General features: G+C 50.4%; 1 protein-coding gene across 7 annotated transcripts in view; it reads right to left on the bottom strand.

Moving 5' to 3' along the window:
• The window catches only part of BRD1 (bromodomain containing 1), a 56143-nt gene extending 33937 nt beyond the window's left edge, over positions 1-22206 (bottom strand). For all 7 annotated transcript variants that reach the window (XM_046646111.1, XM_046646112.1, XM_046646115.1 and 4 more), the window contains exons 1-3: positions 21642-22206; positions 18127-19507; positions 2974-3130 (exon numbers count right to left, since the gene is read on the bottom strand). In XM_046646111.1, coding sequence (XP_046502067.1) covers positions 2974-3130; positions 18127-19507; positions 21642-21720 — 1617 coding nt within the window. In that variant the 5' untranslated portion in view covers positions 21721-22206. The remainder of the gene's footprint in view (positions 1-2973; positions 3131-18126; positions 19508-21641) is intronic.
• Between the last annotated feature and the right edge of the window lie 149 nt (positions 22207-22355).

Raw genomic sequence — 22355 nt, 5'->3', positions numbered from 1 at the left:
CAAGCCGCCATTTAGAGCATGGCTCGCCAGGGGCTGTATGAAAGGAGAATCCCCTCCAGCCCCAAGATGAGAATCCTGGGTCTGCATTCTCTGCTTCCCTCCATTTCTCTGCCATTGCTGGAGTGAAGACTAAGGCCTCTGTCCTACCTCTGTCACAATCTCCCTTCAGCGCCCCGCCTCTCACACTGGATGCCTTGCAGACTCTGGCCCCAACTTCGCAGCCCAACTTTCAAAGAGCTCCCAAGACTGGCCCCAGGCAAGCCGCGCACCCTACTCTTCCTGCTGCGCAGCATCCTCGATACCTGCCACACCCTGCGGTCAGCACGCCCCAACAACGTACCAGCTCCGGGCCAATCACTCCTGCCTGCCCACCAGTCCTGGCACAGCCCTGAGGGGGAACCCAAACTCCATTCCCAAAGAGGAGCAGCAACAAGTCTGCAGCACATCAGCTAATGAGACGTCACTCACAAAGATCCCAGGAGCAACACATAGCTTTGGGATGGACTCCACAGGTCCAACACATAGGTTTCGGATGGACTCTGACTTAGTGAGGGCAGGACGCACATGGCCCCCAGGGTCAGCAGCACACATGATGAGACACGAGGGATGTGTCCAAGGCAGTCAGCAGTCCCAATACCTCATGGAGCGGGCAGGCGGGCGCTGGGCGGCTATTTGGCGGGCCGGCAGCACTTGGAGACACACACACAGCCCAGCCTCATCCACACAGGCATCCAGTGAAGCCGAGAACTCAAATTGAAGGAGCCCCCTTCGGTGAGCTGGAATATTCAATCCGCCACCCCCGACTCCAGCAAGCCTCACCATCCTAAGGCACGGGAGGCAACACCAGGTCTGCACAAAGGCCTGAGCCCATCTCGAGCTCTGTCCCACACCACTATCTAAGACAGTGTCCTTGCATGTTTCATGGGATGTGACTCAGGGCACTATGGGCACCAAGACACCCACACCCAGCCCTGGGCCACCAGGTGAAGGAGTGGCCCAACCATCACCCCTCAGAGGGGCAGTGGGTCCCAGAAGCACCTGCAGCCCTTGAGGCACCTATTTACCTGGAGATGAAAAGGGTCAAGGGGTATGGCCCACCCCATGAGACCTCGAGTCTTAACAGTTTCTCTGTGGTCTCCGAAAAGTATAAAAAAGATATTAAAATCCAAATTTTAAAAAAAAGCATTTAAATATATAAATACTTTAAGTTACCTGTTTGTCACCATAGTAGAAATAGCAAAAGTTAAGAGGAGGGGTCCCTAGGAATGACATCAATGTCCTAGTGGGGGCACGAGGTGGGGACGGACACATTCGGCCTGGGAGTCACGCTGGGACTGAGAAGAAGGGATGGCAGAGAGACAAAAAGTGGCATCTCAAGACATAATGGGGGGCCAGCCCCGTGGCCAAGTGGTTGAGTTCATGCACTCTGCTTCGGCGGCCCAGAGTTTCGCTGGTTCAGATCCTGGGCACGGACATGGCAGAGCTCATCAGGCCACACTGAGGCGGTGTCCCACATGCCACAACTAGAAGGACCCACAACTAAAAAAATATACAACTAAGTACTGGGGGTACTTGGGGAGAAAAAGCTGGAAAAAAAAAAAGAAGACTGGCAACAGTTGTTAGCTCAGGTGCCAAGCTTAAAAAAAAAAAAGACATAACGGAATGAAAAATACGTTGATTCACTCAACGATCACAAACTTTCACCTAGGCCTCTGTTCTGTGCCAGGGACTGTGGAGTGTGGCAACATGAGGGACAGGGATTCTCACTCAGTAAAGGACCAACTTTACAACCAAGCAGCCTCCCAAGGAATCATGCCCCAACCCCAGAACACAGTGAAGGGAGCAACGTTGAGTGGTAGGCCAGGAACACTCCACCGCAGAGAACCCCACAAACCAGGAACCTGCTGGATCCAGAGAGCCCTATCCCCAGCCACCCAGGGGGCACAACGTCCTGCCATGTCTGACAGCATCCCTTCGGCCTCGCTCAGCTGCCTGGTGACTCAGGATGGAAAGGGAGAGAGCAGCAGAGCTGGTAAGATGGTGGTGCTGGCAGCCGCACAGGGATCTGATACAAAGTTGTCAGAAGAACAGCTCTGGTACGCAACCAGGACGGCAGTGAGGGGACCCTGAGCAGGCTCCACTCTTCGCTGAGTCCTCCCGTCTCTCAGCCCAAGGAGGTGGCTGAGCCCAGAGGCCAAGCACAGACAGCTCTTCCTACAAAGCTGGCCACTCCTCACGGCATAAAGTGAGGAGACAACGCCAGTCAAGAATTTTGGGCAACGTGCAAAAGAACCATTTTTGCTTTCAGTTTATTTTTAAGACATCTTAGAGACCCAATTTCTTACTTTCAAAATCCATTCTTCCAGAACTGCTTTACAATTATCAGTGGTTCTATAAACCCAAATTAACTACTAAAATGTTAGAGCCTACATGGTTTTATTCTTTTAAACAGCACAATCCCTGCCCCTTCTCCCTTATCTCAGCTCCCATCCCCTTCCCTTCCCACTGCAGTCAATGCTAAACCAGCCTTCAGAGCAAAACCCTAAAAAGAGATCACCCCATGGACAACGTTCCCAGAACCCAAACTCCTGCCCCACACAGACTTGTGCCTCACCTCCTGCTGCTCCCTGCCCGGGGCCCCCACCCAGGCTGTCAGCCTGGTAATGGCTTCCCAGGCATGCCCAGAGTGTGCGGATTGGAGAAGGAAGCAGAACTCAAAACTGCAGGACACCAGGCGACGTGGCTGGATGAGAGCAACCTGCACAACTCACAGCTCAAGAGCTCAGGACACACATGGGTCCTTGTTCGCTTGTAGGACTAGACAAGACCGGGGTTTGTAGACAAGGAGCCTGGGGCCCGAGGCTGGCAACATATCCAGCCAGAAGCAGGCACTCCCTCCTCAGAGTTGCTGTGTCTGCTCACTGTGTGAGGGGGCAAGAGAGAGACACTGAGAAGTGTGCGAGGGCCACGTACCTGCTGCGTGTTTCTGTGGGACTGCAAGCTGGACTGGAGTCGCCGCAGCAGGGGGGCGCCATTTCTGGACAGCCTTTTGAGTAGCCAGTAGCTGTGGGCTCTCTCAACAAACTGCTTCTTCCGCTGAATGGCCACCTGATTCGCAATCCTATTTAACCTAAAACATGGAAAAACTCAGAGTTTAGCTTTAAAGCAGTACAGTAATACATTTTCAATTTTCCTCTCAGCCATGGCACATGTAATTGCTGCCTCCTGTGTCTCTGGTTCTGCTGAAACAAAGTCCACGACCTCCAACCATCTGCAGGTTTCACTCACATCTAATTCACTCAAGGGTCTCTCAGATCAAACATCTAAAAAGAAAACACGCTGAGCAAAGCTTTGAATGTTTCCAATTCTTCACGTTATGCTGTGCACATGCACGCTGACCTTAACCAGCGTCCAGTGGAAGCTTCGCCAGCTGCAGTGTACGTGTGAAGAGATTCCTCAAGAACTGTGTGCTCTCATGAAGGGTGGGCAAGTGTGGGGCACTGGTCCCACCTGGTCATCTCAAAGAGGAAAAGAGGTGAGACAACTTGAGGTAGAAGCAGCTGACGGGTCAGGGCTGAAGACAGAGAGTAGCTATTAGTCACTAAAATGACAAAAGGCATCTTCAAGGTTCTTGTGAGACCTCATCCTTCTAGGGACTATAAAATGCAAAGGGTTTATAAAAGACACTTGCATGAGGGGAAATGATGATCATTTAAAAACCCTTAAAGGCCAGGGGCTGGCCCCGTGGCCGAGTGGTTGAGTTCGCGCGCTCCGCTGCAGGCGGCCCAGTGTTTCGTTGGTTCGAATCCTGGGCGCGGACATGGCACTGCTCGTCAAACCACGCTGAGGCAGCGTCCCACATGCCACAACTAGAAGGACCCACAACGAAGAATATACAACTATGTACTAGGGGGCTTTGGGGAGAAAAAGGAAAAAAATAAAATCTCTAAAAAAAAAAATAAATAAAATTTAAAAAAAACCCTTAAAGGCCAGACAGAAAGCTTCCATGTCCCTGTTGTTACCTGTCCTGCTGAAACAAAGACTGATTCATCAATTTACCTCACGAGGACATGAAAGATAACATAAATTCAATCATGAACTAAAAACTTAACAGAACAAAAATACAAAATGCAACAAGAAGACATTCCTCATTGTGCACCAAACATCAAAATTTCAGGACATAAATCAAGGAATTTTAAGACCAAATTTTCTAAAGAATGCAAAGCAGAAGTTCTACAAAATAATCAATGAACAAAACTGTCACAACACTCCCAGTCATGTCACGTCCAGACTCGCAATGTTCCTTCTCTTAAAAACAACGGCTCCGGCTCATTTCCAAGATTGCTCCAAATCATGCTGCTGGTCAGCCTCTGTGCTGAGTTTGAAGGATGCACACCATGTGTGGCTGCCCTCCTCCTGGGGCCACCAAGACCCACACGCCACGCAGTGAGCCAATGCCACCTCTTCTGGCAGGACACAGCTTGAGCATCAGTCCTGCAGAGGGACCAACCAAGGAACTAAATTTGGGGGCAGCTCCATGCCAGACACAGGCTGGGGGCTTTGCAAGAGTGGCCCTGTGAGTGGCCTTCGGGCCAAATCCAGCCCCAAGAAGAAGGCGCCCAGATCTTCCACAGGCAAATGCAGAGCCCAAGTTCAAGTGTGGCCACTGCCTGACCGGGACCGCAGGGCCCGCAGGTCTGCACCCTCAAGGACACTTGGTCATATAGCCTCAGCAGGAAGCAGAGACAGGATGCCCACCAGCAGTAACCAGCACAGCTCCAATGTCCCCTGAGGGTTCCCGCAGAAGGCACACCAAGGAAGGCAGGCACTACTCACAGCCCCCACGGACAAAGCTCCTTGTCTGTGGATGGGGCTGGGCTGGTGCTGGGCACCACACAAGGGCCGTTTTTGGTGGGGTCTTGTTTTTACCATTTTTAACGAGGCATAACTCAAGTGCAGTGAAGTGCATAAATTCTAAGGCATACAGTTCCATGGATCTCTACACATGCAGAGAGAGATTTTAACACATATACATACTCAGTTATTTCAATGGTCAAACAAGGCAATCTAGATAAAAGTACTTTTTAACAATTTCAAGGTCCAAAGAAATGCTGTTTGGCAACATGTTATAAATAAAGATTCTGAACCTAATGAAACAAGCCACCATCTCCCCTAGAGTCAGGATTTCTGACCCATAAGCAGTCCACAGGTGTGAGCAACAAAGCCTTTGATGAAAATATATTTAAAGCTATACTAAAGTGTTTACTGAAAAACTGCATTCTGAGCACTGATTCTACCTCACAAGCTCCAGAGAGTCGTGAAGAAGGAACAGGGCTGGGGCTGAGCACAGAGGCTGCAACGGCACAGACACTGACCACGTGCCTCCTGGAAGGACACACAGCACCGCCCGGGAAGCAGAGGTGCCAACACTGAACACATCCATCACATCAACCCTGCACCCATCGAGCCCCTACCCCAACCACCAATTCACAGCAAGTGGAAGGCAGAGGAATGCGCTAACCCACACCACCGAAACACAGTCGACACACGCCCAGCCAAGGGACAGGGACCTGGAAACCCAAGACAGGACAGGGAGCCGGCTCCCTCAACAATTAACCTCCAGAGAGAAAGAGACCAACAGGGACCTTTAAAAGAGGAGAGCCTTAAAGGCACAGTAAACCCTGCTGAGGAAGAGGGCTAGGAGGGAAAGCCCACACAGGTGAGGACAGAGGTGGTCTTGGGGAAGGGAAGGGGTCGCCAAGGGGGCTGGGAGGCTGGCCAGGTCCCGTGTTCTCAAGTGGATGGTAGTTATGAGAGTGTTTACCCCACAGTAATTCATTAAACTATGCATTTGTTTTATGTAACTTTCTGATCCTGTATTATAAATATTTTTTTAAAAAATACAATATTTGGCAAGAGTATATTCAAAGGACCAAGTTTATTTTCTCAAGCCTTTCTGAATATCTCATCAACAAGCTACCTCCAAATGAAAGATAAACAGGCACAGCTGACAGATACATGGTGAGTTCTGCTGACAGTCTCGAGGACACGTCAGAAGGAGACAGTGAACAACTCTCGGCAGCAGGTTATTCTAACCTCTGCAGGCCAGGGGCTGCCCACTCTCAGCTTCTGGAGAAACTGAAGGAGGACCCAACTGAAGGTCTGTTGATAAACATCAGTTTGTGAGTCTGGCATATAACATGGAAGGAAATTTTAAAAATTGAGTACACTGCTCAACAAAACTGCTTTCATACTATCTACTTACCTATGTGATCAAGGTTTCCAGCACTTGCGTCTCTAATAACAAAATCCAAGACTAGAATTAAGGGAGAAGCTGCCCCAGCACAGCAGCACATCCGTCCATGGAAATGCTCACTCATCCTTTTAAAGCCTCGTCTTGTTAAGAGATGCACCCATTACGTGACACTTACAGTTAAGAACCTTCAAGTTGTACATTTGTTTTGCTCAGGTGTGTACTGACAATCCTAACAACAACGTGATCTGGAAGAAACCCCAACCCTGGAAGTCCAGTGAGAGTGACATACAGATCAACACAGGGACGGCGGCTGGATAGCAGCCGGCACTGGGTGGGGGACGCGGGGGCAAACTGCCAGCCCACCCAGATCCCACTGAATTCACTCTCACAGTGATGAGCCTTTTAACACATGCATACTTTCAACATACCTTTCCACTATTTGACCTTGGGGTAAAAATGCTGGACTTCAGCTGAAAAAATGTGCAAGGTACTACACTGCTTTTCAAAATTACTTTGATGGGTTATATCCAAAATGCCTCTTAGAAGGGAGAAAGGCTGATTTGTCACGTGTGAGGAGTCTGACTGAAGAGGTGAAGGAAAAAAACAAAGTAAAAGACAATAAAGAGAAGAATGCATCCCAGAACCTGAGGCGCAGCACCGTGCTGGTGACTGTTAATGACACAGTACATGGCCCTCAAAAGCTGACACGAGCAGTTTTACTGTTCTCACCATGACAGCAACTACGTGAGGTGAAGGCTGTGTTAACGAACTTTCTCAGGCTAAACATTCAGGATACACGTGTGTATCAAATCATCACGCTGTACACCCTAAACTGACAATATCATATGTCAATTATCTCTCTATAAACCAGAGGAAAAAAGACAAATGAGCAAAAATTAACGAACAGGAAACAAGAACACATGAGAAAGTCTCATGAAAACCAAAACTCTGTTCTTTGAAAAGACTAAACAAACTTTCGTAACCACTGAACCACCGAAAGACAGAGGACAAAAACAATGTTAGCAGTGGATAAGGACAAAGGAAACACATACAACTGAAAATGAGTATCATGAAAACCGAGATGTAAAACAAACCTGTAAGAAAAGGTAACCTCCCAAAACGGACTTGTGAAAAAAAGAAAACCTAAATACATTCATATAACAATTATTTTAGAAACTGAATCAATAGTTTTAAATGTTCCTCCTACTCCCAAAAGAAAAGGAAAAGGAAAAGATGATTTTCCAGAAGAGGTTTATCATTAGAAGATCAGATCAGCCCAATCTTGTCCCACCAACCAGAAAGAGAAGAGAGGCATCCAACTCAGACTAGGTAAGTGTACAAAACAAGGGCCTTGGGGGAAAGAGGTCAGAGGCCAAACTCACTTGTAAACATGCATGCAAAACTGAAACAGCGGCCGGCCTGGTGACGCAGAGGTTAAGTTTGCACGTTCTGCTTCAGCGGCCCAGGGTTCAACAGTTTGGATCCCGGGTGCGGACATGGCACCACTTGGAAAGCCATGCTGTGGTAGGCGTGCCACAGATAAAGTAGAGGAGGATGGGCAAAGATGTTAGCTCAGGGCCAGTGTTCCTCAGCAAAAAGAGGAGGAATGGCAGCAGATGTTAGCTCAGGGCTAATCTTCCTCAAAAAAAAAAACTGAAACAGAATACCCAAACCGAATCCACTTGAGTATAAAAAACACTTCACACCATAAGCAAGGACAAGAGGGTTTGTCCCAGGAAGGTAAGGGTGGTCTTGAAATTAGCAGTCCTACAAACAACTTGCATATCATCAGATAAGGGAGCAGACCGTGATCATCTTAAAAGATCTGGAAAAGCAATGAATCAACCTTGACCTGCAACACCCAACACGTGCCAAGCAGCAAGGGTCCTGTGAGCATGGCTGGGAGACGTTCATCCTGAGACCTGAGCGAGCCTCATCTCAGGGAAGACTGGGAGCTGCTCCTCGAAATTGGGGCCAAGACCAAGATGCCTACCATCCCTCCTGCTCCTACGAGAACCAAAGGGGATATTCTCACCAACATGAAGGAGAGGAAACTTAATGGTTTAAGGACCAGATGTGCACAATCTTTATAAAAGGAGAAATATAAAACATAACTGAATGACAATAAAGATGCTCTAAACAAGTGGAGACACTCAATGACAAACGACGCTAGCGAGAAAGAAAAATATCATAAATAAACAAATCCTCTCCAAATTGGTCTGTAGATGCCATGGAATTTCCAAGTTCCCAAGAGGGTTTAAACTGTCAAGAAAGCTGACAAGATGACTCCAAAACTTACATGAAAGACCCACGGGTGAACAAGAACCACACATGTCTGATGAACTTGCCCCAGCAGAGACAGAGACACCTCCCAGAGCTGCAGGCAGCCATGGAAGCAGACCCGCCCACCCAGGGACACTGGCCAGTAGCTGGAAGTGCAGATGGATCTCTAGGGAAAGGAGAAATGACTCAGGAAGTGATGAGAGAACAAATGGTCATCCACACTGAAAAATAAAACCGTACTTTCACCTCATAAGAAAGCGCTGATTCCACAAGTGACCCAGCACTTCCAAGGGATAGATGCCCCGGGACACTTCAGGGAGCAAAGCAAAGACCCATTGTGGGGGCTGTCATGCTACAGGGAGGCTGACCACTGCAGCAAAGACACACCCAACAAATCGAGGCATTTGAGCAAAACTGGTCACGCTAAAGTCAGAGGAGGGCAACAAGGACAGGAAAGGCCATTTGAAAGCTTTCAGAAGAAAATCTTGAGGCCCTCAGAGAAATGAAGGGTTATTTAAACAAGATATGATAAGCATTAGCCATAAAATAAAATATGTCAAAATATATAAAAAATAATAAAAGGCAATCCCTTGGAAAGCACCAGAACCAAGGCAAGGATGTCTGCTCTCACTCTGACAAATCAGCTCTGGGCTGGCAGTCCTGGTCAGGGCTGAGTTTGGATAAAGACAAAAAAGTGAAGGAGGGAAAAGCCAGCCCAAACTGTCATTTTCATAGATATTGTCCCCAAAGATAATCTAAGAGAAACTACAATGTACTACATCAATCTAAAAAAACCCGAATCTATACAATCAGCAAAAAATGCTAATTTTAAAAAACACTATAATATTAAATTTCTTATGGAGAAAACTATGAACTCGCTTGAAGACATTAAAGAAGTTCTAGTGAGCATCGAGGCTAGGCCACGCTCTCGTATTCAAGTAAAACCAGTGGCGCGGAGTCAGGGCTTCCTGAAGGAACACGAACATCACAGGGACTCTAACCAGAAGCTGAGAGGATGAGGAAGAACAAGGGGGCTGGCCCTACGCAGATCAGGGCTCGGCGAGGCCACTGTATGGTTCTGAGACAGGGGGGCCAGAGGTGCAAGGACAGGGCCATGAGTGCTGGAAGCCAGCAGGTCCAGCCAGGAAGGACTGGCTGTGTGTGCAGGAAGACATACAGTAGACCCCTCCTGTTGCATCTGACAATTGGTTGCAGGAAGACTAGAGACTCCTGGAGGAAACACAGCAGGGACAGAGTTCTTAGGACACAAACAATACACTGGAAAAGGCACTGAAATTAACAAACTTCAGTTCATCAAGACAGTGTAAGATTATGGTTATGTTTTTAAGAATCCTAACGCTATCTACACTGACATATTTATGGATGAAATGATGTGACTGGGATCTGCCTCAAAATGATGGAAAGGAAGGAGCAGGTAAGGGAGACTGGGCAGGTGCATCAACTGTTAAAGCTGGGTCACAAGACAGGCAGGCTCTCCCCACTTAGATTTTCAAATTTCGAAAGATTTTTTTAAAGACATCATTAAAAATGAGGAGATAAGCCAAGGGGGAGACATCCGTAAAGAACACAACCTAACCAACTAACCACACAGGCTTGAGGCAGAGGCCTACCTGGCCCCAGGGACACACACAAAACCCGCAGTCCAATGAAAAGGAAGACACACACCAGGTCATGCTGGGGGCATCATGCCAATACCAAAAAACACTGCGCTCTGAAGCGGGAAAGCTCTGGCATCAGCAGCATGGATGGCTGTGACACCACCGCCCACTAGCAAGGAGTGGGCATTGGGAACTAACAAACTTGAGTCAGAATGAACCAGACCCACTGCAACGCCAAATGACATGTACACGTGACTACACTGTTCAATGTCAATGTGTAAACCTACACCAGACTGCATGCACACAAGTGTAGAAAAGCCAGAAAAATATGGATTAGAGGAACCCACCACCAATTTACAGTGAGTGGCTGCTGTGAGGAGGGGCAGGCTAACAGGACTGGAGAGATCCCAAAGGGACTTGGAGTGTTCATTTAATGTTGTTTCTTTAAAAAAACTGCTACAAACACACAACTCAACAAGAAAAATCAAACAACCCGATCAAAAAATGGGCAGAAGACATGAACAGACATTTCTCCAAAGAAGATACACGGATGGCCAATAGGCACATGAAAAGATGTTCATCATCGCTGATCATCAGGGAAATGCAAATCAAAACTACACTAAGATATCACCTTACACCCATTAGAATGACAAAATTAACTAAAACAAATAGTAACAAATGTTGGAGAGGTTGTGGAGAAAAAGGAGCCCTCATACACTGCTGGTGGGAATGCAAACTGGTGCAGCCACTATGGAAAACAGTATGGAGATTCCTCAAAAAATTAAAAATAGAAATACCATATGACCCAGCCATCCCACTACTGCGTATCTATCCAAAGACCTTGAAGTCAGCAATCCCAAAAGTCCCATGCACCCCAAAGTTCACTGCAGCATTCTTTACAATAGCCAAGACGTGGAGGCAACCAAAGTGCCCATCAACAGATGATTGGATAAAAAAATGTGGTATATTTATACAATGGAATACCACTCAGCCGTAAAAAAGAACAAAATCATCCCATTTGCAACAACATGGATGGACCTTGAGGGAATTATGTTAAGTGAAATAAGCCAGACAGAGAAGGACAATCTCTGTATGACTCCACTCGTATGAGGAATTTACACATGTGGACAGAGATCAGATTAGTGGCTACCAGGGGAAGGGGGGGTGGGTGGGCAAAAAGGGTGAAGGGTTGCACCTACAACACGACTGACAGACAATAATGTACAACTGAAATTTCACAAAATTGTAGCCTATCATTAACTCAATAAAAAAATTCTTTAAAAAACCTGTTACATTTGATAAATGAGTATGTTAGTCTCTAGTTTATTCTTTGTTTTTAAACTTTGTCTACAAAAATCATGAACAGGGAAAAACGCCATTAAAAAATTATTCCTACCTGCAAATGTGCATAGACACTGGAAGAAGGCCCTTGTGATGTTCTCAGGAGTCATCTCTGGAGAGTGGGATCTGCCCTCCCTTTTTAATATTTTCTGAATTCTCTGCATCTTTATAATGGGCACAACTCACTTTTAGAACAGCTCAGAAGTCAGACAGAGGTAAAATCTGACCCTCTAGACCTTAAAAACCCAGAATTTGCCTCAGGAAGGAAGTGGTTCTGTGCACAATGGCTCCTGGGAGAACCCCCTGCCCAGCATAGCAACAGTCAGGACCATCTACACCCTCCCTGGGGCTCGAGACGCATGGATGACAGTCACAGAGCCCTGAGATCATCGGGGTGCACACGCTCACACATTCCAGCCAGGCCTTGCCACCACCCACGGTCACTGCAAGGAGGCTGCCTGCAGCAGAGGTCTCCTCTGGGCTAACTCACCAGAAGCCAAGATTCATGGGGTCAGGTCGACAGTGACAGCCAGATGGGCAGAGCCCAATTTTATTAGAAATCCCACCAGATGCTTGCCCCCCAAAAGCTGCCCTGATCTTGCCAGCCACACCCATGAGCCCACATCAGTGCCGGGTCCTGCAGGGGTGGACCTCTCTGAAAACCAGCACCACAGTGACATGAGAAGGGAAAACTGGAGGGAGGACTGAGGTAGACACTCATTTCCAGCCCTCACAGGGAAGATGACCAACAGGCACAACATTTGGGTCGAGTATGAACCCAGAATACTCTATTAAAGGGGGAAGAGGCGTCGTCTTCACAAACAGTACATCTCAGCAGACCCTGAGATGCTTTGGAAATGTCCAGAACAAAGGAGCCTGACCAGGACTGGTCCTGACTGGAGGTGGAGGCGGCTACAAGGGCAGCTCGATCCTTCCCGCCTCACTGCAGTCAGATGACAGGAACCCCGCACTGTGCCCACCCAACGGTCAGCCCTGGTCTTAGGTGATGTGCACTGTAGCAGAGGGGCGCATGGAATCACCTTCGGAAGGGTGCAAGGACACGTGTGCCTGCTCCATGTGTAGGGCAAATGGGATAAAACATTAACAAGAGAAGACTCCAGGGAAAGGGGATTTGAGTGTTCCTTGTTCTCCTTATTTTTGCAATATTTTGTAAATTTGGAGTTTTTTCCAAATAAAAAACTGAAATAAAGATACTATCCAAGACCCAATACCAGTCTCTGTGTGTGCCTATGGAGGAAGTCTCCAGTAACATTCAAAACACTATTAGTCTGTCTATCCCACTGCTGACTAAGGGTACTGACTCAAATTGTCCGTCAAAAATGACATTTCCCACGTGTCAGCCCAAGTAACCCTGAGGCTGGAATGATGATGAGATTGTGTGTGGCAATTATCCAATACCAGTATTAAAGAAAACGTCAAATCTTCAACTCTCTGTCTCCCAAAAGTAAGCAAATACAGTGAACGTGAACAGAAATGGCAAAATTTCGGTACTCTGGCAGGTTCTTCCCGTGAACTGAGAGCCTGCTCTGCACACCTCAGATGCCTGGGGAAGAGACCCAGGCCCAGTGGGATGGTGAGGATGCTGGAGCAGTGAGCAGAGCAAACCGGCCGAGAGTGGGCAACACCAGGGCAGTCCCAGCAGAGGAGGCCACCAAGCAGAGCCCCCAGGAGGGGCCCAATGGTGGCTTGGGAGAGGCAGGGCGTGAGCCGAGGTGTCTAAATGCTCCAGTGACCATGGCGTGTGGCCCACAGCACTGCACTCAGAGATAGTAATTTTAGTTCAATAAATACAGGCATCTCCTGAAAGAGTCCAATGCATCCGAAGAGCATCCTGACAGTGGTGAAAGACACATCCTTTAAGCATGCAGATTTTTGTCCCAGCACTATTTTTACTCACTTCAGCTCTTTTGATCAAAACAAATCTGCTCACCAGATGTACCATATCCCGCCTCACCGGAGGAACGCCCTTGCAGGCTGGGGAGCCTGGAGACAGAGGGAAAAGCTGACAGCCTGGACCAGGACAGACTTGCACAATGAGACACCCAGCCACCCCTCATCTGAATTAAAAAACCAAGGAAAGCAATGAAGTCTAAGTAGGGCGACAATTAGAATATTTAAAATAGCTCTAGGGAAATACTCTACCACAAGGGATTCTCCCCTCAGACGGCAAGAGCTGTAGAGGCGACTCAGTCGTGGCACACTGCTAAGTGACCACAAGGAGAGATCTGGCAGCAAGGTAAACACCAGCCCTGCTTCTCCACATAACATGCATTTCACAACCTGCAGTTTCCACTTTTTGGTTTGGTTTTTAGTCCTTTCCAGAGTAGCTGCTGCTTTAGACACTACACAGGCCATTCCACTGAGGACCCCGGGGAGAGCTGCCACGCTTGCCCAGCATGGGCTCTGTGACCTGCCTCCAGCAGCACATCCTCAGGATTCAACACGCAGGCCCATGCTGGCCACTATGGGGATCAGAGTAGGGCTTCCACCCGGAAGGGCCGAGCCAGCACTTCTCTCATTTCTCCAATTCACAGCACACTGGAACTTTGATAAAATATAATAAAATTAACTGCCAGAAACATGAAAAAAAAAGACATACAAAACTCAAGTCCTAACTTTTTACTATTACACCCAATAAGCATAAAATTCCTCTGTCCAATGGCTACTAAGTGCTCATCCTCCCATTTCTTTTTTTTTAAGACTTTATGTTTCCTTTTTCTCCCCAAAGCCCCCCGGTACATAGTTGTATATTTTTAGTTGTGGGTCCTTCTAGTTGTGGCATGTGGGACGCCACCTCAGCACAGCCTGACGAGCGGTGCCATGTCCGCGCCCAGGATCTGAACCGGCGAAACTCCAGGCCGCTGAAGCGGAGCGTGCGAACTTAACCACCCGGCCACAGGGCTGGCTCCACCCTCCCATTTCTGTCCTCATCTGGCATCTGGACAGCAAGAGGGCACCCACCAGCAGCACCCTCAAGAAAAGAGAGCTGTGCACCCGATCCTCATCCTCATCATCAAGTAACAACTTACCTCATAGGCATCTGCACTGGATAACATACATGTAAATGGTCCGAGTGGCCAAAAGGACCAGGCCAGAGACCAGACCAACACAGCACTTCAGCCTATTGGTTCATTACAGGTCATCCTCCCCACAGATGAGGAGTGACATCCAAGCGCAGCCAAAGAGAGGAGAGTCACTACATCTGGTGCTCTGAGGGAGCTCAGTTAATTACTCCAAGGGAACCAGGAGGCTCCAACTCCAGTCCCTCTGTCTGACCTGTCCCCTTCCCCAGTGCCCTCCTCGACTGACCCCTTCCCTCCCGCAAAGCAGCAGGAGATGAATAAAGAACCAGAGAAGAATCCAATTAGAAGAGTGACTACACCAGGAAAAGATACTGCTCAGGACACAAAAAGAGCTGTAACAGCACCTGCTAAAATGCTGATTTTTCTTGGAGGAGAAGGCAAAAAAAGGGGGAGAAAGAGGAATTTCCTCTCTTTAGACTTGACTTTTTGTATTTTCCCCAGTCTTAAACATGTTGTTTCTCTGCTGGAAAACCATTTTTATTTTAATGAAGGTAGGTGAGGGAGAGAAGACACAGACACCAACCCCACATAACCCCAAGACATTAGGACAACTCCTCAAGAGTCACTTAAAGTATCTCTGCAGCTTCAGGCCACACTAAAGGCTGGGACCCTCACAGGCAGAAGGACCAAGGCTGCCAATGACCAAACCAGACCCGATCTGCCCCACCAGGGCAGAGCACGGCATTCCACCGTGCCAGGAAGGCTGGTCAGCCCTAGACCCCGCAGCCTGATTCCACTGACTTAGTTCTTAAATGGGTAAGCAAAGTCTCAGAATACCCCCGTCTTTATTTCAGAGCATCATCATCAAGTAACAACTTATTTACTTAGAGAAGTAAAAAGCAATCTTGGTGGCTTAAAAATACTAAATATTTAAAAAATCAAACATATCCTCCTCCTCTCATTTAGAACAGACTGTAACTTAGAATTAGTTGGTCTCAGTTATCTTTTTTATCTGAAAACTTAATTTTTAAACCAAATTACAAAAGCACTTACAGTCCCTGTTTCTCCCCCTCCAGCCTTATAGCAGCTGACTCTTCTCTCTGCAGGTAATAAGGCAGATCCTCTTCTGCTGAGATCTCCAAAGAAACTGGGTGGATGGATCCCATATCCCTCTTCCAGCACCACAGGTCTGCTCCCAAGCTTGCCTCAGAACACTGTTGTAGCAGAAGCTCTCAACAGGTCCTGCACCAAAGGCCGCAGAGACTGCCCAGCTTCCCCCTGCACAAGGCATGCCTGGCTTCACCCCAATCTACATTCTACAGGGGCCTCCTGCACACACCAAAGGTTAAAACCACGGTCCTAAGAATGTGGCCGCCAGATCAGCCGCACTTCAGGCCACAGCTTCAGGATAAGAGCAGCTGCTGGCAAGCCCGGGCCTCCCTTCACCTCCAGCACCTACCCTGACGACCCATGGGGTAGTCCCACATAAGGTTACCAATGGACCAAGGGCAGCTGGGAGATCTTCCTCAGGTGGTAAGGTAGCCCAAAACACCAGGGTCTCTCACAGACTCTAAGCAACGCAGAGGGCAAGGCCTGAGGCCTGGAACACTAATACAGACACATCTTTGTCTCTACTCCAAACTGAACTAACAGTTTATTCCTAAATTAAGAGAAGAAAAAAATAAACATGGGCCAGACTACATAGGACATGGTTTAGCTACATCACCTGCTTTGAAATATTTAGGTCCAAAGCACAAGTTTTGTTCTCGATCAGAACTGGTCATCTTAGACCCTCGAGTGCCTGAATTTTCAAATTTTTCAAAGGAGTGCTTTCCCCTGCAGCCCCACAGGACAGGCCCCGTGTTCAGCACCCCTCACCTGGAGCAGGTAATCACATGGTGCTGGACGCAGAGAAGGAAGCACTTTACACATCTGGTTTTTCACTTTGTTAGATCATATTTTTTGGTTTTTTTACTTCATTTTCAGTAAAGCTGAAATTTTTAGGACTCTTGATACAAATCCTACACTTTTTGACTTACAGGTAGAAATCCAAGTCAAACTGTCTTTTAAAAGGTTGACTGATTTACAAAGAGACACCTTGGTTTTGACAGTGGTTCTCTGTGGTTGAGAGAGAATACGAGCACTTATTCACTGATTCCATAATGAGTATGTACTGCTCTGTAAAAAGAAAAAAGATTTCATTTCAAGGAAAAACGCCATACTCCTAATTCTTAATACAAGGTGTTTGCTTCTCTTAGGATAAAACCAATATTCTAAGCAGCAGATCCCATTACATCTTGGAACGTAACTAGTGAGCTTAATGAAATTCATGACACGTGAAAATCAAACTATATCATTTAATTACAATGTGTTGGTAGGCATGAATTATTTTATATCACAGATATACAGAAAAATAATACAAGGAGCTAATATGCAGTATGTTGAAGATAACTTTTACTCTTTAATAATAAAAATATCCTAAAAGTTTGTCATTCATTTAATTTGAAGATGAATATAATTTTATGTATATGTGACTCACTTCCAAATAAAAAGACAGTCCAGGTAACAAGAGATATCACATAAACTGTTCTCTGGAGCACACGTTCATTGGCATCCTTACTTCATCATCTGGATGCTTTACTTCCTTAACCAAACTGTTTTAAAGCCCCATGCCCTATTATAAACCGTGTTACTTCCTCAAAGCTCAAGGAAGTGTTCGAGTGGGGTTTCTGCTCTCCCAAACTCACACGGCACTCACAGGCTCTGGTGTGAAACTCACCAAGTCACTTACCTCGTATTCTGAAAAAGAGCATTTTTAAAGATAAGAGAATAAAAAGACCAAGTCAGTAACAAGATGAGCAGGCAAAGAGGAGGAAACAAGTTCAGGGACAGGAGTGCACACAGGTGGATGGGGATCGGCCCCAGGACACCTCGCAAGAGCAAGACAGGGCTTGCCCGCAACAGGCACCAGCAGAGCCCCAACCCTCACCACTGTGGACTGCTCTAGGTTAGAGAGCCCTACACAGACCAGGCAATGTTCACACCATGAAGGAAACAGTCAGGAAAACCAGAAAGGCTATCACATGACAGGAAGGAGGCCAGCACCTCCCTCCACGAGGCTCTCGTCGGCTCCACTCTCATCTCCACTCCAGTGTCTGTCTTAGCCATGCTGCTTCACTTTCCAACAAATTCTCTTAAAGATCCTACAAGGTTCCCAAATTTTAGTGGGGGAGCAAGGCGAGGAATAGTATTTTATTGTGTCAAAGACAGTGACAACATGTGGAGTGCCACAGGGTCCCAGACTCCGGTCCCTGCAGTCAGTGTAGCTGCAGTCAGCCTGACAGTGTCTGGCTTACCCCGTAGGCCTGTGTGCATTAAGGAATCTATACATTTTTCCAGGTCTCACAGATTCAAGTCTTTTGCAACATGCATGCTCCCACAACATAGCGAATGAACGTGACCAAGTTTTAGAGGACCTTCAGGGAGCTAGGTAAACAGCGCGATGATCCTCTAACACAGCCCTGCTGTGCCCTTCCCTGGTGTCCCTCATTCTAAGCTCACCCTCGACCATGCTTACACTTACCTCTGAGGGGGAATATACGGAGCGCACACAGGCGGCAGCACCGCACAGGGCTCGCTCATTGTCTTCTTCGCTTTCTTTGCTTTCTTCCTGACCTTGGAAGCGGACCTGACCGTTTTGACTGAGCTCTCTTTTCGACAAACACCATTTTTCATTTCGACATCCCCATAAATGTTCAGAGGCCTCCGGGTGCAGCCCGGGGGTGTGTGGACATCACAGTAAGCGGTCTTTCTAACAGAGAAGGTCGTCGCACCGCCAGTCAGTTCTTTCACGGGCTCCATTTTCATGTAGAGGCCAGCCTTCTGGGCACATGTCACATGGAATGCTGTGTAGCAGTTTGCCTTGTGGCACTGGATGCAGGCACCCACACCCTTCTGCTTACAGAGGTAGCACGTCAGTTTCCACCGGGCTGGAGGGATGTTCCTCACGCCATCGATAGGCTCTATGAATACCGTGTTGGCAAAGCCGACCTCCGGGATCCACAGGGCACACACCACGTGGCCCCAGCGGTCGTCGTCCGTCTTTTTGAAGGCACCTCCCTTATTTGGGCACAGCACACAGTCGGCAGGCCGGGCCCGGGACTGCAGGCAGTGTCGGCAGAGCCACTGGCCCTCGGGGATGTAGGGCACCCCATAACACTCCTGGTGCACGGCCAGGTTGCACATGTCGCAAAACAGAATCACATTGCTGTTCTGGCACTCGCCGTCCATGCAGATGCAGCACACAGCATCCTCGTCGATTAGGGACTGCTGCTCCCCCTGCTTCTGGTTCTCACAGTACGACTCCTTCTCGAAGCGGTCCATCAGGAACTCAAACACACTCTGTGACACGGCTGAAACACAGTCGCCCTTCCGCTTCTCATTGACGATCTCCAGCCAAGCATAGTCCTCCTCATCCATGTCATACTCCACTTCGTTGTCCAACTCCTCAGCCGACTTCTCAATAAACTTGTAGTAGACAGGGGGTCTCCTGGGGGCAGAGGGAGGGCTGTACTCCACGATCCGCACCTTGGGCTCAGGAAGCGCACTGGCTGAGGCTGGCATACCGTGGGCGCTGGGAAGGGCTTCGTTTTTCTTTTTCACTCTGTTGTTTTTGTGACGCTTAGTTCTTAGGCACACAGGGGGCCTCTCACTATTTTCTTTATTGCTGTTGCATTCACTCATTTCTTGAGCAGTGAGGTCATCTTCTAATATGATCTCCAACGGATCAAAAATACTGATCCTATGCAAGCGACCCTCAATCTCTATCTCAACCATCCTCTGGGCTTGTGCGTAGGTCAGGGTCTCCCGCGTGGGGGAGTGTTTAGTACTGCACGGGGAGGAAGGGTGCCTTGCTGCAGCGCCTCGATGACATCGTCCTTTCCTCCTCATTTGGTACTGACTCCCTAAAACAGAGGCAGAGATAAAGTTAACTCCATACAGAGAACACAAGATGAGAAAACCATCAAGTATACTTGGGCAGAGCTAACTAAGCAACTCACGCTAAATCAAAACGAAACTCCAAGCTAACGTATCTGAGGTTTCCAAAATCACTCATCCCAGGACTCATGATCATATTTCAACAACCTTCAACAGCCCATCCCCACCAGGCCACCCCTCCCCAGGGACTCCTAGGACCAGAGAGGGCAGGCGGTGAGGAGTGGCCCTTGAGAGGCATGCACAGCAAACAAGTTCCTCTAGGTCTCTCAGTGATTACCACTGCTCACCAGTCATGTTCTTACACAAAGCCAACAGGTCACCAAGACGACTGCAGCATCCCTCAGGAGTAGGGAAGCCCAGGGAAGCCCATGCACAGAGCTGGACTCCAGCAGGCACAGAGGCTGTGACGGCAAAGCAGGCATGCTCAGTGGCTCCCTGCTCCTGACCAACGCTGCCCCTGACCCGTTCTTCCCCTCCCCTGCTGCTGCCCTGGAAAGATCCCCCCGGAGCCCAGTGCACTGGTCCTGGCAGCAACCCTGCTGAGGGCCAAAGGCCTCAGCAGTCCAATCATGGCCAGTGGGTGCTCTCCATGAACACACCCTTCACACCTGTGTTAAGGCGGAGGCCCACTAGCCACACAAGGACCCAAGAGGGGAGCACGCAACCCAGCTTCCGCAGAGCCTCAGCAGTGACCACCACAGAAACCCCTTATGGGCCAGTCAGCCTGCCCCTTCCCCTCAGGGGCACTTCTCCCCTCTTGGCTTGACCACAGAGATGGGCCATGCCCTCCTCGTTCTCAAGTACACCCCAGAGACGCCCACAGACGGCACCTTCGCTCTTGTCCCACAGCAAGGGCCACGCTTGAGAACCCCACACTGCCTGCAGAGCCCCCGACTATGGGATCACCAGCACTAGCTCAGATGCCTGAAACCTTGGCCAGAGAGATCTAGGAGAATTCGCTCCCCTCTAACCTCCACTCTCTGCGCGCATGTCCCCGACACTCCACGGAGTCTATTTCCACAATTCACTTCTCCTGAAGACTCCCGACTCTGGACCACCGCCTGCCGAGCAGGTGTCACCTTAGGAACTGACGGCGGAGACTTCTCAACACCTCTCAGACACCTCCCTCCAACCACCACCTTACTGACAGGAAGCAGAGCCATTTCCAAGAGATGGGCTCACAAACAAACGTCCCAAGCCGGAGCCCAGGGCCCATGCAGCACGCGGCCCGCCGGTCAGGGCGCCCACGGGAGCCCGCAGCAGCTGCACCGAGGCCTAGTTCGTCTTCAGGAAAAGCCCTCAAAGAGCAGGCTTCGCTCTCCAAGTCCCTAAAGGCAATCCCCGCAAACCTTAACGGACTCTCTAAGACAGAGAGCCCTCAGGATGCGGTTTTCTTTCCTTCTGTCAAGTAGAAACCCACGTTTCATGTTGAAATTTGACAGGAATTCCCTACCCAGAGCAACACAGGAACACGGCAGCCGAACCCCAACTCCCGGCCCAGCGGGTGCCCCGGCCTGCCAGCCCTCCGAGGGGACCTGGGCGGCCCCAGTGTGTCGGCACCGGCGCGCGGGGAGGGGACCCGCGGCCAGCTTCACGCGTCACGACGGAGGCGGGGCAGCAACAGCGGGCTCCTCACCGACGGACACCAAACGTGTAATTTTCCCCCCTCCAGCCAGGCGCCAAGCAGCCCCTCGGAGGCCGCGCCCCGGGCGCTGGGGCTCCTCACCACCAGCCTCCCGAGGACGCCGCCGCCTGACACGACGGCGCGGTGGCTCCGCCACTCGAACGCGGCCGTGCGGGCGCGGCGGCCTCCGGCAGCACTGCCGAGCAGAGCGACCACCCGCCGCCCCACGGGCTCCGCACGCGGCCCCCCGGCTCCATCCCCGCTCGCGCCGCCGTGCAGGACAAGCGCGTCCACAGGGCGGGCATCACAAGGACAACAAGCCTGCTGGACGCACCCCGGAAAGCCGGGTGGCGCGAGGGGAGACTGCAGCGGGCGGCCGGCTCCCGGTCTCCACTCGCGCGGCGGGCCGCCGCCGCCCCACCTGCGCCCCTGCGCGCGCGCGGCACCGAGCCCCCCTCCCGGAGACCATGCTTTACCTGGAGACCGGGCCGGGGCGAACTCTGTGGGGCGGCGGGGATGCTTCCGACGGGGGCGGCCTCCTGGGCGCGTATACATTGGCCAGGACCCGACTGCGCGCTCGCGGGAGCGGTACTGTCCGCAAGTTACACCTCGGCAAAGTTGCTTCTCGCAGCCGGGCCCGGGGCAGCCGGGCGCAAGTCCACTTCGGGGGCTCACTGCAAACCCGCCCGGAAGCCGGCAGCGCGATCCCGCCGTCCCTGTCCCCAACCGCCGAGGGCGCGCGGGGCCGCCCGGGCTCGGTCGGGAGCGCTCCCGGCGCGGCCCCACTCGCGGGAGTTTCCTGTCGGGCCAAACCCCGAGCGTGTCTGTTACATAACGCGCCGCGCCGCCACAGGCAGCGCGTCCGGGGCCGCCGCGACCCCACGCGCAGGCCGGGCGGGGACGGCGCCAGACGAGCCCGGCCGCCCGACAGCCCGGCCTCCTCCGCTCCCCGGTCCCGCCTCCCGGCCTCCCCGCCCGGCCGCCCCGAACCCCGGCCTCCCGGCTTCCCCGTCCCGCCTCCCCGACAGCCCGGCCGCCCTCGCGGCCCCACGCCCGCCCGGACTCCCCCGCCCGCCCGCCGACACCCGGCCTCCCTGCGCCGCCCGCCGCCCGCGGACAATGCGCCCGCCGCCGCGGCCGCCAAACATGGCGTCGGCACCACCACCCGAGAGGCCGGCGGGCGGCGGCGG

The sequence above is a fragment of the Equus quagga genome, chromosome 19 (assembly GCF_021613505.1).
Source record: "Equus quagga isolate Etosha38 chromosome 19, UCLA_HA_Equagga_1.0, whole genome shotgun sequence".
In the NCBI taxonomy this organism is placed as follows: Eukaryota; Metazoa; Chordata; class Mammalia; order Perissodactyla; family Equidae; genus Equus; species Equus quagga.
The sequence above is the reverse complement of the archived record's forward strand: the minus strand, read 5'-3'. Positions and strand labels throughout refer to the sequence as shown.